Raw genomic sequence first — 22,915 nt, forward strand, 5'->3', positions numbered from 1 at the left:
AGCCCATTCTACCAGGGGTGTAGCGGCCTCCTGGGCCCTGGCCAGGGGTGCCTCTCTAACAGACATTTGCAGAGCAGCGGGTTGGGCAACACCCAACACCTTTGTAAGGTTCTACAACCTACGGGTGGAACCGGTTTCGTCCCAGGTAGTGGCACGCAATACAAGCAGATAAGCCCGGGATAGCCGGCCGGGTGTATTGCTTGCACATAGGACCTTTCACTTCCTCTGAGCTGAAGACGTGCGCCATTAATTCCCAGTAGTGTTCACAAACTATGTTCCCTGGTTGACTTCCTCCGAGCCCTGTGGCAGTCGAGTTTTCGGAGAGACTCACTGCCGGCCCAGTACACATGCTAACTAAGAGCCCTGTCCTGGGGTATGTGCTCCACATGTGGCGGTTCCCTGTAAGGTAACCCCATGCGATGTATGTTTTCCGCTACTTCATTTCCCTGTCTCTATCTTTTGGGTAGTCGACTTGTCCCCAAAGGGCCGTTCGACACTCATAACTATGTTGGGGGAGGTTACGTGTTGGCCTGGTGCGCTGGCTTCGAGGTACACAGTGGTCTGCCCGTCACACACCACCAGTTCACGTAACACAGTTCAGCCAGTTGCGGCATTTCATAAAGGGACCCCTAGTGTCACTATATCGACACAACATTGAGTGAGTGACAAATAGGAAACGTCCTGGTTACTTGCGTAACCTCCATTCCCTGATGGAGGGAACGAGACGTTGTGTCCCTCCTGCCACAACGCTGAACTACCCGCTGAAATGGCCGGACCTTGTCTCGGCTCCTCAACATAAAACCTGAATGAGTGGTTGCATACCAGCTCCTTTTATACCCGTTTGTCCGGGGGAGTGGCATGCAAATACCACTCACCAATTTTCATTGGCCTTTTATCAAAGACCAGAGGTGTTTCGGGCTCCCAAGAGTGACCCCTAGTGTCACTACATCAACACAATGTCTCGTTCCCTCCATCAGGGAACGGAGGTTACGCAAGTAACCAGGATATTTTACTGTCCTAACTGTCTTAACACCAGACTTTATGTTTATGTGGACCTCAAGAAGATTAGTGACCACTTTGTGGAAGCTAATAGGTAATGGAATAAATAATAAACACCAGACAATTCAACAACAAAAACTCCTTGTTTCTTGAGATTTGATTATGGTTGACTTGAGGTAGTCCTAATTATAAACACTGACAGTGATTTATGTATTTTGGATGGAGGCAGTGGAGCATGTTTAGAGCAGAGACTCTTCAGTGGGGTGTTGCTGTTTTGGCTCTTGGCTCGAACGGGAGCTAGAAAGAGTATCTCAGGAACCCTCTGGACTAGACTTGCCTGAAATACTTTTATGTCAATGTGACTGATATGAACTACTGTATCTGAACTATCTTCTGAGTTGAGCTGAACTAGCCAGATGCATAGTAACCATTTATCATACTACTGGCCCTATTTTAAGAGCGCTGGCACTAAGCGCAACACTATGCCATACGTCATAAGTGCGAAGTCAGTGGGCATGGCCATGAATTTTAGGTATTTTCTTGCAAGCATGCGCTAAGTCTAGGCACAAGTAGGTATGGTGAAATCGCCTGCACAACGCGCAAATAGGCTGGATCAAGTGCAATTGAATTCTGAGGTTCTTCTTTGGGATTTCCACCATCTGCATCCTATTATAGTCCATACCCTGTCAAGCACCAGTGATATAAACAAAGACAGCACATTCATAAGAAGTCGGTAGTGTAAATGGACTGTATGCACTGAATTAGAAGAATATTTTATGTTACGCATTAACTGTGTCCTTGACAGTGACACGCTCCTTTTATAGCCTATGCATAGAAAATGTGATTCCCTTCTGAATTTGTTTGTACGCTCAGTTAAATTATAGGGAATGTATGTATTATTAATCATTTTCATCTACTGACACACAAATCATGGCTAGTATTAACAGTGATTGTATCGGCACGCACTTCACTTCTGCTGGTTGATTTTGATTTGAAAAAAAATTAATTCATGTATTCAAACACGAAAAAATAAACCAAAAATATTTCTAAATTCAAATTACACTTTAAACGAAATGAAAATATAATCATAATAACAAAGTGATACAAAAATCATGCCAAATCCAAACATTTTAGTCTCTCCTTCTTCCACCAGCCCCTTTTGCAGTGACTTAAAAATCAATCTCAACAACAGGTGGAAAATTACTAATAGGCTACAAATTAAATCAGAAATACAACTGTAAATGTATAATAATAATAATATATATAAACATAACATTACAAATAATAATACAAATAATAGAAAAAATAAACCATGTCCTCTAGAAAGTTTAATACAAATCTCAAGGGATTACCCCTGAAAAACTGCGATGGTCAGGGACATTATTTGATGTTCTGTACTTTCATAATTTGGACATGAACTTTATTACCACCTGCTGGTGGAATCTCCAATCTGCAAATGCAGGAACTAAATTTGAACTTTGCACTGAGTTAAGAGGTGGTATTGAAATGTCTCAGGAAAATAGCAAATTACGCTTTGCACCATTTCATTTACATACAGTACACCCACAGTTTGTGAACCTACACCCACAATAGCGCAAACAATCCCATTTGCACTTTGCGTTGGCATGAAAATTGCACATAGAATTAGCACTCTCACAAAAATTGGATAAGACGTTGTGCACGGTCGTAGCTCTGCGTTTTGCACACTCATGAAAATAGAGCCCTATGTGTAAAGCATCAGGTATGAAGATGGATGTTTGTTTACTAATTCATATTTTAACACTGTTTGTAAAGCTGGCCTTTAATGTCATCAGAATATTAACTAGAACCTGCCAGTATGCAATACACTACATATGGCATATCAATTTAACCAACCAGATACATCTTGAATATCAATTTAACTAATCAAACACAACTTGCATGTCAATTTAACCAATTAGACACATCTTTATGGGCTGGTTAATGTGCACGGCTCAGTAAAAAGGTCAGAAATGTCTACTTCATCTTAAATCTGTCTTTATTTTTCAGATATATGCAGAATCTACCTTCATAATTAGTCAGAATAATGCTGAGTATTACGTATGTTGTGGAATTTAATGATTGTTTTAGTGTTAATCGATGCAAGACATTTAAGAACTGATAAAACATAATCACTTAAAAGTTCAAACCTCTCATGCTGCTCTGAGTCATAATAAATGTAGTTATTTGTAGCTGGTTTGGACGGCACAGTGGTTGGCTGTGCTGAGTCCTATTGATATTTCACTCAGGAAGAGAATTGCTAGAATCATGATGGGTAGGTGAGCCAATTTAAAGTAATCTCCTCTTGATTGCCTCAGATTTTCCTATATAAATTCGGCACCCATAGCTGAGAGGCAGAATGTGGTGTGTAACCACAAATATAACTTGGAGTATATAGGTCCTGCCTGCTAACCCCTTAGATTGCTGTAGGAGTTGTGATTGTGAGGACTTGTCAGTGTATACATAAGCAAGTGAGATGAGCAGGGTAATGTGTAAATGTGTGTGTTTGTGTGCTTCCTAGGTAAATATCTCACTAGATGATGGGCGATCTCTAGGCCTCATGATCCGTGGTGGTGCTGAGCATGCTCTGGGCATCTACATCACTGGAGTGGACCGAGGCTCTGCTGCAGAGTATGGCGGACTAAAGGTAAAACCAGTAATACACAATGCACATCAGAGATGTGGTCAAGAGGCTTGTGACTTGGACTTGAGTCACAATTTTGATTGGCAAATACATTAGCGGCCAAAAGTTTGGAATAATGTACAGATTTTGCTCTTATGGAAAGAAATTAGTACTTTTATTCACCAAAGTGGCATTCAACTGATCACAATGTGCAGTCAGTACATTAATAACATGATAAGTTACTATTAAAATTTGAAAAAAAAAATTCAGAACTTCTTAAACTACTTCAAAGAGTTCTCATCAAAAAATCCTCCACGTGCAGCAATGATAGCTTTGCAGATCCTTGGCATTCTAGCTATCAGTTTGTCCAGATTCTCAGGTGACATTTCACCCCATGCTTCCTGTAGCATTTGCCATAGATGTGGCTGTCTTGTCGGGCACTTCTCACGCACCTTACAGTCTAGCTGATCCCACAAAATCTCAATGGGGTTAAGATCCTTAATACTCTTTTCCAATTATCTGTTGTCCAATGTCTGCCTTTCTATGCCCACTCTAACCTTTTCTTTTTGTTTTTCTGTTTGAAAAGAGGCTTTTTCTTTGCCATTCTTCCCATAAGGCCTGCACCCGAGTATTCTCGTTACTGTTGCACATGAAACTGGTGTTGAGCAGGTAGAATTCAATAAAGCTGTCAGCTTAGGACATGTGAGGCATCTATTTCTCAAACTAGAGACTCTGATGTACTTATCCTCTTGTTAGGTTGTACATCTGGGCCTTCCACCTCTCTTTCTGTCCTTGTTAGAGCCAGTTGCCCTTTGTCTTTGAAGACTGTAGTGTACACCTTTGTATGAAATCTTCAGTTTTTGGCAATTTCAAGCATTGTATTGCCTTCATTTCTCAAAACAGTGATTGACTGATGTGTTTCTAGAGAAAGCTGTTTCTTTTTTGCCATTTTTAACGTAATATTGGCCTTATGACATGCCAATCTATTGCATAATGTGGCAACACAAAAACAAACACAAAGACAATGTTAAGCTTCATTTAACGAAACAAATAGCTTTCAACTGTGTTTGATATTATGGCAAGTGATTTTCTAGTACCAAATTAACAATTTAGCATGATTACTCAAGGATAAGGTGTTGGAGTGATGGCTGCTAGAAATGGGGCCTGTCTAGATTTGATCAAAAATGACTTTTTTCAAATGGTGATGCTGCTGTTTTTGTACATCAGTAATGTCCTGATTATACTTTGTGATCAGTTGAATGCCACTTTGGTGAATTAAAGTACCAATTTCCTTCCAAAACAGCAAAATCTATACATTATTCCAAACTTTTGACTGCCAGTGTATTAGAATACTTTAGACTCCACTTTGACTTTATCGAAATTTCTTGTGACATGATTTAAATGTAAGATGATCTTCCTGTAAAAAAAAAAAAAAAAAAAAGCAGTTCAATACAAATTAAGCTCAACTGACAGCAGTTGTGGCATAATGTGATGACCACAAAAAAATTATTTTCTTTAAAAAATTGAGGTTACAGTGAGACACTTACAATGAAAGATATTTTTTATTTTGTTTTACATCTGATATTAACGGAAGCAATTTGTTAGTTTTTTGACAACAAAATCCACTAGTGGACAGAGGTGATGTTGGGGCTTGGCATGACTGCATTTAGTTTGTCTAATGACATTTGCTGTGTGAGTATATTGTGTGAGGTGGTCACTGGCAGATGGGAAGATGTAGAAACAAAGAGGCACTAAATCCAAAGCTGACCGCATAAAAGACTGAGTGAGCTTTTAACATTTTGGCAGTAATCCATGGACAGAAAGATGAAAGATGCTTCCTCTTTCTCCACTTGGGTGGGAAATGGGCCAGGCGGGCTTTTGGACTGGCCACAGAATGTCACAAGCATGGGTCTTTCTCATAGCTTTGGCCTTTAACCTGTTGAAACGAAGATGATCTGTTTTGCTTTTGATAATTGTCACATTGTGTTGTATTCTCTGTAAACCAGACCTCTTTATCTGTCCCTCTTTATAACCTCATGTGCTTTAGTTATTCAGTGACTGGACTTCCTTTCTTCACCAGAACACATTTGAAGAAAATATCTTAGCTCAGTAGGTCCTTAAAATCAGAGGTGGGAGCAAGTCACACATGTTCAAGTCACAAGCAAGTCTCAAGTCTTAACCATCAAGTCTCGAGTCAAGTCTCAAGTGCAGTGCAGACAAATCAAGCAAGTCAAGTCAAGTCCTGATGAGTTTCAAGTCAAGTCAAGTCAAGCCACAGTACTAAAATAAATAGAGGTTAATTTTTGAAATAAATATTTATTTTTGCTCTGAAACGATGAACTTATATACATATCTTTACATTCATTTTTTTATATGAATTGTATATAGTAAATTGCATTAATGAACATGCACGTATTTTTATCGTGGGCACTTAAAAATACTGTGAATACTTCTAGATACCTTATTATCCGAATTGTTTAGATTTTTTGAATTAACCGGTTAAAATGTATAACACGGCGTGTATGCTGTGTAAAAATGCGGTAAGATTTTCACATTGATCTAACAAAAACGGCAGACGGGCTGAATGAATATGCTAATTCACTCTCTGATAGTAGGTGGCACTTATGGAACAGCAGAAATATAGCTGTTACCCTGGTAACGCCTGTACACAAAGCAGCCCTGCGCTTATAAACGCTACTTTATTAGGCATTATACGGACGAAAGATGAAAAGAAAATGCCATCGAAACTTTTCTGAAGACAGTCAGTTCCCTTCAGAGATACATTTATATAAAATAGTCATAAAGGTATTGCATTCAAGGGCTTTATCTAAAGTCTTCAGAGGTCATAATCAGTGTGAGAGCACTTGGAACTCGTCATGAGACATTCTGTATATTTTATACTACTTGTCATGTTTTAAATAAAGTGTTGTGACTGCAAATCTGCCTGTTATGTTTTTATATTACCAACAAATGGTTATGGTATATTGTTGACTGTTGAGAAGGTTTAGAAAAGGCACACACATTTAGAGGCAATGTTGGGTAATTTCAAACTTGTTGCGCTACAAAACATGAGATTAATCGCGAATCATTTTAATTTACTGACAACCCTCAAACATGTAAAACAGTAATTGTACATATTAATCTTTCTGGATAATGAAATGATAACGAAATGATTTACTTACCTTTCCTTGTGGTTTTTGAAATGTCTGATATAATTCGAGGTTGTGGTGGTTGTATCAGATATTTTTGCGTCGGTCTGGCAAATCTTTTTTATTCACACGGTCCAATTCAAAATCTTTATATCCAAAGGTGATTATTTTGGGAACTCGACAATCATCTGTCATTTTGGCGCGTTGTGAGCGCAGCGTTAACTGCACAGATGCAGATCAGTGGTGCTAGCCGGCTTACAATTTTGCATATGAATTAATTGATGTCGCAATATATTTTTTTAAACACATTTCATTACTGTTTATAATAAGTTATTGAAAATAATAATAATAAAAAACATTCAAGTCATTGTCGAGTCATGCAGTTCAAGTCAAGTCAAGTCCCGAGTTGCTGGTTCTCAAGTCAAAGTCAAGTCAAGTCATTTTCTTGATGACTTGCTTCTTAAAGCAAGTCACAAGTCCTTAAATTTGCGACTCAAGTCAGACTTGAGTCAAGTCATGTGACTCGAGTCCCCCACCTCTGCTTAAAATGAAAGTGAAGGGGGATTTCTCTTTTGAAGCTTCAAAAATCACAGCAGTTAAATGAATGTCTTTTAAAGAAATACAATCACTTTTGGTGCAAAAAATATCAATATTTAAGTACTTTTTAACTCTAAATCATCGCTTCCGGTAAGCTTCACGAAAGGATTGAGTCCAAGTGGCCTCTCGTGTGACATACAGGTGCGGACTTAGCACTAGGCAAAAAAAAAGCTGAGAGTCCCCTAAAAATACTAATTATATATATTTTTTTATTCTTAATGCAAAATAACATGCTGAAACTTGAAATATCACTGTTCTACCACCGATATGATCAATATTGCTGTTATTTTCAGCACCGTCAATGGAAGCAACCCACTCAGATCAGGCCTTAGTGGAATATTACAAGGTTTTACACAACTAATCAAGTTCATGGAGGTAAGGAAATCTCGACTGCTCCAACTTAAGCGCACGGCCATGCTTTCTGGGTTGATGTAATGTTACCTCTGTGCTGTGCACTGGTCACACGGCCGCGTCCTAGATCCGCAAACCACAATTTTATGTACTGCACGTAAGAAAGAGTGGCAGAAACTGAGTGGTGATCACTTAAAATGTGAGGTATTATTCTTTTTGTCCTGAAAGTCTGTGAATATCTAGAACGCTTTACTTCTAGAGGATGAGTTTTAGCAGTGGTGAGCTTGTGACTGGGAAACACTGGATTCAGCATGTTTCTCTAGTGGGATGAGTTCCTCTAGCCTATTCAGATTAGTGGTCTATTTATAAAGCACAACAATTAATATGTTAATAAAAACATCAAAGTCAAAAAATCAAATCAAAAGTATTAGTGTTTGAATTACAAATCAGGGAATAAGAAACTAGGCCTACATATCCTGTGGTGTGTTGGAGTTTTAGAAATTGCAATCATTTATCTTAAAATGAATATTAATAGTTATAAAACATGTAATTATATCAAAATTGTTTATGGATAAGGGTTTAATTAAAATGCAATTGATTATTTATTATGATCTCCCGTAAAAGTTGGCAGAAAATCCATTCTGATTGGCTGGCTGCTAAAGGCAACTCTTGTGAGACAGACTCATCTGGTGGTTCGGTTCATAATATCAATGAAGATGGGCCCCATTTCTGTACTTTGCCTAGGGCCCCCAAATCATTAAATCCGGCCCTGGTGACATATTCACGTTGCCATGATACCGACGTAATCTCACGTTCTCCACCTGGATGAGACATCCAGGATAAGCATACAAAGCCACCATTGTGAGTAAAGAAACAGATAAATACAGATCTAAACCAAAACCAACAAAGCTACTGTACAGCATTCCTCTACATTGTAAACAGCGCTGTTCTTCCAGCTGTGAAGCACGTGCGTCAGTTCTTGCGTGTTTCAAATGCTAATGCGATTACATCACACGCGCATACTGCTCCTGACCGGAAGCATGATTTAAAGTTAAAAAAGTAAGCGATTGTGTTGCTTTAGAAGACAGTTAATTAATTTAACAGATGGTGTCGTATAGATGATGTTTATGCTGACTGTCAAATGTGTTCTGGTGAAGAAAAAAAGTCATACACACCTGGGATATCATGAGGGTGAGTAAATAATGAGAACATTTTATTTTTTGGCTGAACTATCCGTTTAACAAAAGGGTTGATTTGTAATCATCTCATGTCAGGGCTGGTGTTTACCTTTTGCTGATGATTAAAGTCAGACATTTCCTATCATAATTTGGCAGAAAACACAGGATTCTGAGACAACACAACATTGCGAGTGTCTTTTAGAATTTATTCTGGATCCGTAGAATGGTGGAGATGTGATAGATAACCCCTCTGGGCAGGTGTCTGCTGTGTACCTGCACTCAAATGACAAGAATCACTCGTCCATGGACAGCAATGTGAGGACAGATGGTTCAACAGATGAGAGAAAGAGGACTTATATTTAAAACTAGATCAGCCATAGACACACAGTGTCAGGGTTGTGCAGGGAAGAGGTTAGAGAGTGAGGATCCAAACGCAGAACTTTTAATTATAAACAAACAGAAGAAAATACAATTATGAAATGTCCTCTCACTTTCAACTGCTTTTATTTCCAGCAACTTAATATGTGTAAATATATACATAAAAAGATTCAACATAAACTGAACAAGTTTCACAGACATGTGATGAACAGAAATGGAATAATGAGTCCCTGAACAAGGGTGTTGGGGGGGGGGGTCAAAAGTAACAGTCAGTATCTGTTGTGGCCACCAGCTGCATTAAGTATTGCAGTGCATCACCTCGTATTGCAGTGCATGCACCAGATTTACCAGTTCTTGCTGTGAGATGTTACCCCACTCTTCCAGCAAGGCATTTCCAAGTTCCCGGACATTTCTGGGGGGAATGGCCCTAGCCCTCACCCTCTGATCCAACAGGTCCCAGACATGCTCAGTGGGATTGAGATCCGGGCTCTTCACTGGCAGAACACTGACATTCCTGTCTTGCAGGAAATCACACACAGAACGAGCAGTATGGCTGGTGGCATTGTCATGCTGGAGGGTCATGTCAGGATGAGCCTGCAGGTAGGGTACCACATGAGGGAGGAGGATGTTTTCCCTGTAACGCACAGCGTTGAGATTGCCTGCAATGACAACATGCTCAGTCCAATGATGCTGACACACCACCCCAGACCATGACGTATTCTCCACCTCCGAATCGATCCCACTCCAGAATACAGGCCTCGTGTAACGTTCATTCCTTCGATGATAAATGCGAGTCCGACCATCACCCCTGGTGTGTCAAAACTCGTGACTCATCAGTGAAGTGGTCTGTCTGGTCCAGCGAAGGTGGGTTTGTGCCCATAGGCGATGTTGTTTCCGGTGATATCTGGTAAGGACCTTCCTTACAACAGGCCTACGAGCCATCAGTCCAGCCTCTCTCAGCCTAGTGTGGACAGTCTGAGCACTGATGGAGGGATTGTGCATTCCTGGTGTAACTCAGGCAGTTGTTGTGGCCATCCCGTATCTGTCCCGCAGGTGTGATGTTCAGATGTACTGATCCTGTGCAGGTCTTGTTACACGTGGTCTGCCACTGCGAGGACGATCAGCTGTCCTTTCTGTCTCCCTGTAGCACTGTCTTAGGAGTCTCACATTATGGACATTGCAGTTTATTGCCTAAACTGGAGGGAAACAAAAGGAACTTTCAAACTAAGAGTCCTTGTAAATTTCAAATTAAGAGTCCTTGGGGGGAAACATAATGACATGACGTGATACACAGCTTGTGAAAACAACATTTTTTTTAACATTTTTAACCTGGCAGTTTATCCTAATTCACACAGGAAACACAGGATACACCGTTGACACCTTCAAACAGGGATGGACTGAGACTAGCTTGAGACCTATGCCGACCTATTGCCTGCTGTAATATCTAGTTCATATATATTGATTTTCACTGAAATTTTGACATCTGAATTAGCCAGTTTTATGTTGCAAATGCAGCTCAATTTAATTGAACAATACATATAATATGTTTTAATAAATGTAAATTACTGTAAATGAATAGGTGGTTAAGAGGAATATGTAATGCAATGTAATCATACAGGCTGTAAATTTAAGGCAAAGAAACCCATTAAAAAATTATAAAATTAATATAGTGGCATCCTTCCCAATGTGGTATGTCCTACAAGACACATATGGAGCTGCTCGGAAAAAGTTACCCACTACTACACAATTAATTTTCAATGAGAGGGGCAGGCAAAATTTGTAAAACTGCCGTGATTGTGTGATATAGCAGTTTTCTAGTCTATGTCATCTATGCCATGATCCACAACTTTAGCTTAAATGGGCCGCCGTGATGTTGTTGCAGCTTTTTCTTCCTTTTCCCCCTTCTTTTCATTGTGTATTTGTTTTTCGACAGCCAGAAGTTGCGAATAGTGCTCCCTATAGCAAATCTATCCCTGCCTTCAGAGAGTCAACTGTCACATCCATTCGCTTATGATGATATTATATGTGATTACATTTACTGCCGTAGTGTGCTAAATAACAAGGAATGTCCACCACCCAAAAACCGATGAAGCAACTTGACTGTGTGGTGAGATATTCTCAAGAGGGAGCTATCAGATTTCCTACAATTACCTATATGACTATCTTCCTTGACATGCCACAATGGGAAGAATGCCTCTTTTTTTAATCATTTTGTTTTTGAGCTTTTTTAACTTTAATTGACATGATTGTAGAGATAAATGCTAAAGTGAAGGGAGGGAGAGGGGGAATGGAATTGGGACATGAAGCATGCCAGACTCGAACATGAGTCCCCAGAATCACAAAGGCTCAAATGTGTTGTGAACACATCCAGTGACTGGTATACCATAGCTCTGACATACAGTAGTTTTTAATGCTTCTAAATTGGAGGGAGTAAGAAAGTGTAGTATGAGAACATTGGGGTTTTGACTAGTTTATAACTTATGAAAAGCCAAAGTCAGAATCACTTCTCTGATGGTATTTTGACAAATTCCAGAAAAAAAATGGGGGTTATGTAGGAGTTGCTCTTGCTTGACCTAGAAAAAGTATTCCATTCACTTGTGCTCATTAATACCGCATGCTATGAATCACACACAAAAATGTCTAACTCTGTACTGCAGCTTTTCCTGGCAGGAACTGGGAAAAGGTACCAAATACTTTTCCATTTAATTGCATAATGCAATTATCTGAATTAGTCTTTTCTGGATGCATTTGAACCCTGCTCTATAACCAGAACGCATAAATCTTCCACTGGGCTCAATAGTGGGTTCTGTGGGGCGCACAACTTTTGACATACTGCTGTAATGGAGTGCGACGGTTGCAATGAGGAGATGAAAGATTGACTGCTTTTTGGAAGAGGCTTTTCGTTTGTCCTCATTGTAATTGTTTGAGCTTTAGTGACAGGTTGCTGCTTCATTTGGCCCTCTCATCAGTGGACTGGAGGTCCCACTCGATAATGAGCCTTATGGAGGTGATAATGAGCTTCTAAACCTGTCTTCTCATCAATATGTCTAGAACATTGAAAAAACTCCTTTTCTCACAAACACTAGAAGCCAAACTAAATAAGGCCAGAGATGAAAGAACACTCACCTTGAATAAAGCACTTACTTTAAGTTTTATGAGCTGTGATAATCAGAGATAAAGTCGTTTTTTTTTTTTTTTTCTTTTAATCAAAAGGTTTATTGGCCAAGTAAGTTTCCAATTATGATGAATTTGTGGGTATTGCAGTGCAGGAACCCACATTAACATACAATTTACACATGTACAATATATATTACACAATACCATCTACAGTACAAAAGGATACATGCAGTAGATGGACATACAAACCACATGCAGTGAGTGTCTGGAGTGGAGAGTAGAGATTGAAATTTAAATGAAAACATATATTGCAATATTAATAATTTTTGCAATAAATAAAACATATGTGTAGCTCTTGGGTGAACTAGGGAACACAATAAAACCCACTCTGGGATACATCAAGGCAAGGATCAGCTTTATAATGAAGGCAGATTTTAAAAAAAAGGATAAGGGTATTTTTTTTTTATGTCAGATTAGGGCAAGTTGTCACATTTTTACAGAGACTATTCCTTTATGAGAGACAGACCACTTCTATTCAAATGAATAGGAGAAATTGGAATGCCCAACTAAGGAGCTCAATGATCAATGGATGTAGAAAGGAAGTCCCACCTTACAGGTAAAAGAGCCAATCACCTTTTGGATACAGACATCGCCTGTCAATCAACTCGAGGACACGCATGCACATTGGCTATACAAGGTGGGAAAATTTTGTTTTTAGCATAATATGAGGTAAAGAAGCACAACTTATGATACCAGTTTTTTCAGATTTTAATGATGATTTAAATCATAATCTTGACCAACCATTTTTGAGATTTTGGTGTTCCCCCCGCATGACTGGAAATCCCAAGAGCGTTCCAAAGATGGCCGACAGTGGACTGACTTGCTAGAAAGACTTTGATTTTTATCAGGGCAAGTTACAATTACTCTTAATCAAAACGGTGATTTGGTATTTTTGTGTGTTTCTGTTTACATTTTGGCTGTTTCATAAATTATTTTAAACTTCATACAGTAATTAAATATATAACAGTTTTTAAAAAAGCCATGAAAAAGCCTATAACCAGGGTTGGGAGGGTTACTTTTGAAATGTATTCCACTACAGATTACAGAATACATGCTGTAAAATGTAATTTGTAACATAGTCTGTTAGATTACTCAAGGTCAGTAATGTATTCTAAATACTTTGGATTATTTCTATCAGCACAGGTAGATTTTTTCACTTGTTTTGACTATAAAAACTCTGCCAGTACAGTAAGACAAAATACACATGTTCAAAATACAGTCTCTGAAAAACTGAAATATCTTATGCAGTGTTGTTTCTAAAACAAGATTAATCTAATTGATCTTGTTTTAAGGATTTTTAGATATTTTTACAGGAAAACAATACAAAAATTATTATCAAGTATATGATTTTTGCCCTAATATCAAAGGTCTTACTAGAAAAAGAAATTATGATCCAACATGAATTTTCTTGATTAAAAAAAATATGATCGTGCCTGGTAACGTGCACGTAAAATGACTAGAAATAGCATTGTAGCTTAGCGTAATGCTGACAATTTACACAAGGTTTATTTCTATTTCTTCTGCTCCAAACTTACTTCAAACTTACTCCTCTGTCTGCTCGTATGAATATAACACATCATAAGAAGGCGTTTCACCGCTGTTCAAATGCACTTTGGATCGCATCATTAATATGTATAAATGTTTTCCATCTGAAAGGACTAAATATTAAATGAAACAAATGACAATAAAATGCAAAGTAATCTCTTCAGTAATCAAAATACTTTTTGAATGTAACTGTATTCTAATTACCAATGATTTAAATTGTAACTGTAGTGGAATACAGTTACCTATATTTTGTATTTTAAATACGTAATCCCATTACATGTATTCAATTACTCCCCAACCCTGCCTATAACAGGCAATTTAATGGCAGATTCCCATTGTAACAACATACCCCGCTATTTGGGCATTTAACCATTTAAACCACGGTTTGTCGTTGTTGAACTTTAAATAAGTCCTAGTAGGATGTAGTTCGTCCGTTTTGTTAGGAAGAGAGTGGAGATTCGCTAAGTGAATACTCGGCAGCGCTGTTCGAAATCCACGCCGACGGAGTTTGACCAGCGCACCGGCTCGTCTCCCTCGCCTTGCGTCTCCTGAACAACAAAGCCGTGCCTCCAACTAAAATGTCTAGCAAAATGTCTGAATATTCAAAAACCGGGAAAAGATTGTCTGGTTCATGCTGTCGAATGTTCAGCAGTTCGTTTAGTAAGATTACTAAACACAGGACAAACAAACAAAAACAACAAAAGAACTGAGGAGCTCCACACCAAGGCAGCCATCCACGGTGCCATCATAATGTTAACCCATCTTCCTGGGCAATAATCACAGAAATGTTAAAAAAAAACTTTTATCTCTCCAAGAAAAAGTAGGTTCCTATACAGAAACTTACTTTAAAAAATAAACCTATTATAAAATACTGTATATATGAGTAAAAAAAGTGTGACAATTAGCCCCATTCTCCTGTTTGGCATTGTTTGCACGTAATGTAAGGTGCAATACTAATAGGAACAATTATGCAAGTATGTAGTCCATTATGTACAGTGTATGGGTGTGCGTAAATGAATCTGTGTGGCAGTTGGTGGAGATGCTGAACATCAGCAGTAGAGATCTATATCGAGTGAGTTGTGATTGAAAGATGTCCAAATGTAAATGTTTTAAACCAGTCTATTACTAATACAGTGCAGTATAAAGCATTCTGCCTCAGTGTATAGTAACTTTTCATGCAACAAATGGCTCTGAAGATTTTGCAAAGTGCTGGAACCTCCTTTTTGCAGATAGGGTTTTATTGGCAAAACTCCTAGCTTTTGAACTCATCCTATAGTTCCTTTCCTCTGAGAACCATATTTCTCTTCAAGCAGACACCCCTTCTCCCAAAAGCCTTTCATTTGTCTGCTTTTCGAAGAGCTGTGTAGATTAAGCTTCAGCGGTGCTGTAGGTAAAACTGTGACTGATGGTTCGGCATCTGTCCCATCTGTGTAGCTCAACACAAGGCCTAATTAAGGTCTGTTCCCCTCGGAGATGAGCTGGGCTCACCTGGATCTGTGGCGGACGTCCGTCAGACACATTTATCTGTCCCTTACCGCTGGTGGTTGATAGATGGATGTGTGAGGACTGCGCGTTTGTATAAGGGGAAAGGGGGGTTGGGGCTAAAGCTTTTATGTAACTTAATAGCTTTATCTAGGTCTTTTATGTTTGTTTCATTTAGTCCCACCTGGATACCACAAAGGCATCAGAGGATGAAATAGACCTACATAAGGCCTGGGCAGAAGCCTCGCAAGAACTAAAATGGGTCATGCTTTTATTTCAGTATAGTTAACATGCTATTGTTCCTTTAGGTGTTTAGCTTAGATTTGGGGCAGGTCAAACCTCTCATAATAATTACAAAAACATATGAGAATCCCTTTTGTTTGAAGAGGCACTTATTATGCAGCATAATGGCCATATACACACTGCAGATAACTACAGTTGTCACTCATCTTTTGACTGCTTTATCGTGTTCTGTAAACACAGAAGTGTCAGATGCATTCTTCAACTAACTCCCAAAACATTTCCATAGTGACAACTGCATTTTAATTACATTTCTGCAAAATCTAGGCAAAGTGTGGCCACTTTGAAAATGCTAAAATATAACAAATAGTTTTGATTTATTTTGGATTTTATTAGGGAACATAATTCCCATATTTCCGTTTCTATTATTCCATAGTTGTGATGACTTTACTATTATTCTAAAATGTGAAAAAAATAAAATAAAATAAAGAATGAGTAAGTGACCCTAAACTTTTGACTGGTAGTGAATCTGTGTAGTTAATGTTTCATGGCACTCTTTTCATGTTTTTAGTCTCGTTAACCTTTTAGTTACATTACAGCAATGCAGTATAAACAGGAATGTCTCATTGCGTTACTCTACTGTTATTGCACTGTCAACTGTTTAAGCATACTGCTTATGCTTTTGAGCATGTATGCACTGTATGGTTGATGGTACTGCTGATTGTCCCCTGAGAATAAAAAAAGTGTCTACTTATGTGGAACAAGGGGGCTATTAGAGGAGTGTGGGATGGAGTGATGGAGCGGTTTGCAGAGTGGAGGACTAAGTAGAGTAATGGTGCAAAGTGTGGAGGAGCAATCAGGAAAGAATAGATGAAGAGGGAGACAGCTTGGTAGAAGAATGCCAGTGGTTTTCCTTCTGTGAGTTAATAAATGATCCATGAGTTCCTGCAGCCCCCCTTTACCGCCACCCCCCCCCCCCCCCTTTCCCTTTGCACTGGAGTGATGGTGCGCTACGCTGCTGACTCCACTGCATGAAGAACATTTTCACATAGAGGGTGAAAAAGACACACACATTGATAACTAATCTCTCTTTATTATTTCTCCTTTCGTTAGGAGAATAAAGGAAGGTTTGGTTTCCAATCCTCTATGGAAAAATCATGCATTTTGGTCTCTCTCTCTCATATTACAGACCTCTTCCAGCCTTCATTTAGAACCTGTCTTTCCCAGACAAACGTTGTCAGGGTATTTTATAGGCCTCATGAAAAAAGTAAGAAGTCTGGGTTCTAGGTGAGTTTAATTCTTCTCAGCCTCAAAACACACACAAAAACTGTGAAACAATAGCCTCCAGAACAAAAGAAAAGCCCAAATTGCACAGAACAAATGCAATAATTCCTGCATTGAGTGCTGTTTTGTTTGTTTTTTCATTTTCATATCATAGCTATCTTCCAAAACCTAGTGAACTGCCTCGAAATCCATCTAGAGGTCTGTATTTGGAGTTAATAATGGTCATCAACTGCAGTCCATGCTGAACTGCTCACAGAAAGTTTTTCTTGAATTATTTTAATTCCGCTTATTTGTAACACATTACTGATATTCTGCTTTGGCAGAGTAGGTTTAATGAGAACAGATTGGGCTCTTTTGTCTATGGCTTGGAACTGGATAATTCCCGGTGAAAGCAATATCTGCTCTCTTTCTCTCTTTGCCTCTATTTTCTACTCCCTCCCTCATTTCTCAGTCTTATAACGAGGGAATTTGGCAATGAGATAATACTCATAACAGAGTCTCTATTTGCAACATTTTACAACAGTGAGCACTTTGTTGGTGCAGATTAAAACTTTTCATAAAGAGATCATGATTTTTGTTTGCTGAAAGGATGGCTTGTTTATCAATACAAACCTTGCATAATTTAAATCTCTATCTAAGAATTTGCTGTCAGCTCTTTCAAACTGGTTCCAGTGTTGCGTGGGCTATGTGCCATTGTGCCCGGCATCATTGTGTTTCATTTTCTCTCATTTAGTATTCACAGGTCTCTCTCTCCCTCTCTCTCTCTCTCTCTCTCTCTCTCTCTCTCTCTCTCTCTCTCTGTAGGTAGGGGATCAGATTCTGGACGTCAATGGGCGTAGTTTCCGGTGTATTCCTCATGATGAGGCTGTGCAGATCTTAAAGAATTCCCGCCACATGCTGATGACCATAAAGGATGTGGGGCGGCTGCCTCATGCACGCACTGTGGTGGATGAGACCAAGTGGATCCATAGCGCACAGATTGCTGAAAGCTCAGCAAATAGCAATGTCCAGAGGTGAGGCTTCATTAGACTTCTTCATTCAGAGACAAGAACACTGGATTGCTCCAAGAATGCTTTTTCAGAGTTTAGGTGGCTAAATGGAGTTGTCAGTTTTGATTAATTTAATTATAAACTTTGTCTCTGATGTTTGTCCTAAAATTCCTCATAACCTTTCTGAAAAGAACAGCTTAGACTAACATGAATTTCCATGTTGGTCCAAGCTGGTTTATGCTGGTTAATGTTGGTCTAGCTGGTGGATAGCATCCCATTCTGGGGACCAGTGGCCAAAACATTTGCAGGTAACCGGCTAATATACTGGCCTCAAAATAGGTATTTGTTGAAATACAATTCAGTCATGAAAAGTCTCAGAAAGATTTAGCATGTTAATGTGGGTATGACATATTGATAGGATATTGGTCTTGGCGGAATAGATATGCTAACGTTGTTGTTGCAGAGCAAGTAAGGGGACTTGCTACTGCTAGAAAATACACAGATATACAGAATTTAGCATGTGGACATGCTGCTGCTGCTGCACAAGTAGGCAAAATGCAAGACATGCTGCATCGATAATGTATGACATGCTGTGGCACAAAAAGACATTACAAACAATCCCCCAACAAAGCAGGGAAGCTGCAAAAAACTTTTAACACAAACACAAAACATTACGTTCTTTTGTGCATTAACTGCATCCTTGATTGTCGGGCATGTTTCTATGACAGTGTCACTCTCCTTTTATACGCATGGAAAATGTGATTCTCATTGGAATTTGGATGTAGACTCCATTAAATTACAGAGAATTTACATATTATTAATCAATTTCATCTACTGACACACAAATCGTGGCAAGTATTAACAGTGATTGTATTGGCATGCACTTCAATTCTGCCGGTCGATTTTGATATTGAAAAATGAAATACAGTTTTTGAAACAAAAAAATTAAACCAAAAATATTTCTAAATTGAAATTACACTTCAAATGAAATGGAAATATAATCTAAATAATGAAGTGGTCAAAAAATAATACCAATTCAAAAACATTTTACTCTCTCCAACTTCTTCCACTGGCCCGTTTTGCAGTGACTTAAAAATCACTCTAGGACATCAGGTGGAAAAATACTATTGCAAGTTAGATCATAAATACAATTGTAAATTTAAACATAATACTAATAATTGAAAAATAAACAATGACCTGTAGATAGTTTAACACAAATCTCATAATTTTTGGTTTCATATAAGACGGCTGCAACTCTGATCCTCAGGGACATTATTTCATGTTTTTCTATATTTATATAGTTTGGACATTAACTTTATTACCACCTGCTGGTGGAATTTCCAAACTGCAAATGCAGGAATTGAGTTTAAAATTTGTGCTGAGTTAAGACGGTTTAGCACAATGACCTATTTCTCAGGAAAATAGCTAATGCACTTCATTAACATACAACACACCCACAGTTTGTGCACATACACACACAATAGCGCAGACACTCCCACCAATGGCCATTTGCGCTTTGCGCAATGGTCTTTGCGCGCTCACGAAAATAAAGCCTATAAAGTTTCATGGCTGAACTTTTGTCATTTAGACTATAGAGCTTTAAAATTAATGTGGGCAGCATAGCTCAATTAATTTGGACTTGAAAGAATTTCGATAGAAAGTTTTGATTCATATTAAAATCTCTGGATTTATTGGAAGATATTAGTATTTTGGCAAATCTAAACACACTGTGTGACATTGTTCAAAATCACTTTTGAAACTCTGTAGCAAACATGTGAGATTACTTTTTCCCTTTACTACCATTTAATAGCATTGCTGTCTAGGAGAGAAAAAACTGAGTTACAAAAGCGATATGCGATGTGATTTTTCTTTTCTGTGTTCTGAAACCTTTGATTTACATTTGACTTTCTTTGTTTGGCAATTTCACATTCTCTTTCTGTTAAAATGTAATGAACCACTCTAGTGATTTCTACTTGCCTGGTAGAAAAAAAAGGTGTGATTCCATGTTCGGAGGTGAAATAAATGTGATTGGGACTATTTCTCAGTGCATGCTAAAATCTGAGAGTCATTTAAGAGTCTTTCTGTTCATTACTTTAAAGTAAATTGAGTTAACACCATTTAATTATCATTTACCTAAAGTAATCTAGGTAAGTAGGTGGAAATTAATTTGTTTCATTCCACTGTAATAGTCCCACTTCATGTAAAATGTCAGCATTCCTCTGAGGTTTGGTCATGGTCTCATTCTTTTCACTAAATGACATTACACTCAGGTCAGTGAGTCCAGTCATACAGATAGTGAGTTTGAAAAAGGGTCTCTAAGAATAGGATTGAGATGATTTTTAAGATAGATGTAGATGCTATTGTTAGATGACTTGCCATAAGCAATGATGGTTGAAATGTGTGTATGACAAGGTAGTGGGATGTCTGTAGCACTATGACTCACAGCAGGGGTCACGTCTTTCTTTTTCATACAATGGCCTAAATGGAAATGGGCTGATTGGGATCTCTGGAGGGTGTTTTTATTTCTAAAGTGCTCCCCTGGTAATTCGGCAAGGTGCCTTTTAGTTCCACACTTCATTAGTTTTGTCATCCAATGTTTGAGTCAAACTGCTTTCTGATCACTGTTCTGGGAATTTTCCTCTGCGTGCAGTGTATAAATACTTTTCTTACAACTATGGGATTTAAAGGGATAGTCCACTGATAAATGAAAGTTCTGTCATTATTTACTCACCCTCATGTTGTTCCAAACCCAAATGCTATTCTCTCAATGTGTCTCAAAGACAATGTTAGGCAGAATGCCAGCCTCAGTCACCATTCATTTTCATTAAATGGAGGGGGGAAAAAAAAAGCACGGTGACTGCGACTGTCGGTGATTTTACAGTTTTTCCTCAGTTGATTTGGCACATGTACTGAAACAAACTTACAACTGTCAAAACTCCAAGTACAATCCTCACATCACATGGTACATTCAGCACACCACTCTATGTGACCTGCAAAAGGTGATTGCTCAAAAGAATTAACTCATGTTTCAAATGTAAATAAATCCATCAATGAATAAATCGTCATCAAAACAAAAGGTTCCTTTATCATTGCTTAGACCAAGACAGTCAAAATGCAAAGACATCTTGTCAAATGACAGTGTACTCTGAAAGTGTGATAGTTGCCCACTATGTAATATTTTTAATTGCTAACATTGTATATGTAGGCAGATTAATAGTATTGATGTCAGAAAGTCATGGCACACACTATACTTTCAACAAAACATTTATTCAAACATTTCTCATCATTGTATGTACACACTTTACAGCCAATTGAAAATACGTAAAAAGCTTGTACAGAAAATATGTACAACTGCAATATGTGCAAGAAAAGAAAATATGCTGCATGTTCATCAACCTCATAGGTCTTCCAATCTCTCCTCTCTGTCTGGCCACAACATTTCATCTACATCACACCTGATGTCCTCCCTTGCAATGCAACGAGGGAAAAATCTTTTGGTATGACACAGCCACCCCCTACAACAATCTGCTGTGATATCCTCACAACCAGCATCCATTGCACCCAGTAAGGACAACTGGTCGTGAGGATGGTGATCATAGACCTTCCATCTCCATGCAGAAAATAACTCCTCAATGAGATTTAGGAATGGGGAGTATGGTGGGAGAAACTTTATCAAAACGTGGGTGGGCAACAAACCATTCACTGACTGTATTTGAACGATGGAAACTTACGTTGTCCCAAACTATAACATACGTTGGCAAGTCACTTCTTACCAACCCCCTCTTATTCTCAGGAATGAGATCCCTGTAAAGAGTTTCCAGGAAATTGAGACGTTGTGTGATATAGGGCCCAATGATGGGAATGCGGCCGAGTACACCATTCCCACATATGGCAGCACACATTGTAAGGTTCCCTCCATGCTGGCCTGGAACATGAACAGTGGTTCGGTGACCAATAATATTACGGCCACATCTCCTGACTTTGGTCAAGTTGAATCCTGTCTCATCAACATGTGTGGGGATTCATCAGCCTCCAGCTTCATCACTCTCTATAAAAGATAAGAAATTTAGGAAATAATTTACATTATATATTGTAAATCATACAGTTACACATATCCAACATTGTGTAAAATATTCTGCATATTCAGTCACAGTTGTACTTGTCAATACTGAAAGACAAGGAGATTACAGCACTGTGTAGTGTAAAACGATGAATTCTTACCTGTACATACTGGTACCTCAGCTCCTTCACTCTCTCACCATTCCTCTCAAAAAGGTACCTTATAGAGTTGCTTCATTGCAATCTGATTTCTCTTCAGCACTCTATCAATTGTGGAGAGGCTGATGGTGTTGACATTTTGAAAGATGCAGTCATCTTGTATGACTGCACTTTGAATATTTTTTAGTCTAATAGCATTGTTTGCTATGACCATATTACAAATTCCATGTTCTTATTGAGCAGTGAAAACTGATCTTTTGCCACCACCATGGGGCAGACGCTCAATCCTAGAAAGAAAATACAGCACAGTAAAGTCAATGTATTCTACATAAATTCTGAGACATGCATTGTCTAAATTTACTGGAATACCAGTGTGAAGGAATATTGCAGTCCAATATTTGATTACACACCGGTTTTCTCTCCTGAATGTCTGGACTATTGACGACACCGTGGACTGGCCCAGATTAGGTTGCACTCTCCAACCAGCCTCTGTCATACTTAGGCCATGGTTGATGACATGGTCTATAATTGTTGCCTGTATTTCATATGAGATTTCTCTGTGCCTTTGCCTTTCTCTGGCTCTTCCTCATCCTCTGTGCCCCCCTCTCCCACTTCCTCTCCCCCTCACCATATCACCCCGCATTCTAATGCCCCTTCCTCTTGCACGAGCAGGCTCTTGCCCCTTGC

General features: G+C 38.7%; 1 protein-coding gene across 2 annotated transcripts in view; it reads left to right on the forward strand.

Moving 5' to 3' along the window:
• Positions 1-22,915, forward strand: part of LOC127440107 (whirlin-like) — a 126,337-nt gene that overhangs the window by 47,469 nt on the left and 55,953 nt on the right. For both annotated transcript variants that reach the window (XM_051696505.1, XM_051696506.1), the window contains exons 3-4: positions 3,539-3,664; positions 17,826-18,034. In XM_051696505.1, the coding sequence (XP_051552465.1) occupies positions 3,539-3,664; positions 17,826-18,034 (335 nt within the window). The remainder of the gene's footprint in view (positions 1-3,538; positions 3,665-17,825; positions 18,035-22,915) is intronic.

The sequence above is a fragment of the Myxocyprinus asiaticus genome, chromosome 4 (genome assembly GCF_019703515.2).
Source record: "Myxocyprinus asiaticus isolate MX2 ecotype Aquarium Trade chromosome 4, UBuf_Myxa_2, whole genome shotgun sequence".
Lineage (NCBI taxonomy): Eukaryota > Metazoa > Chordata > Actinopteri > Cypriniformes > Catostomidae > Myxocyprinus > Myxocyprinus asiaticus.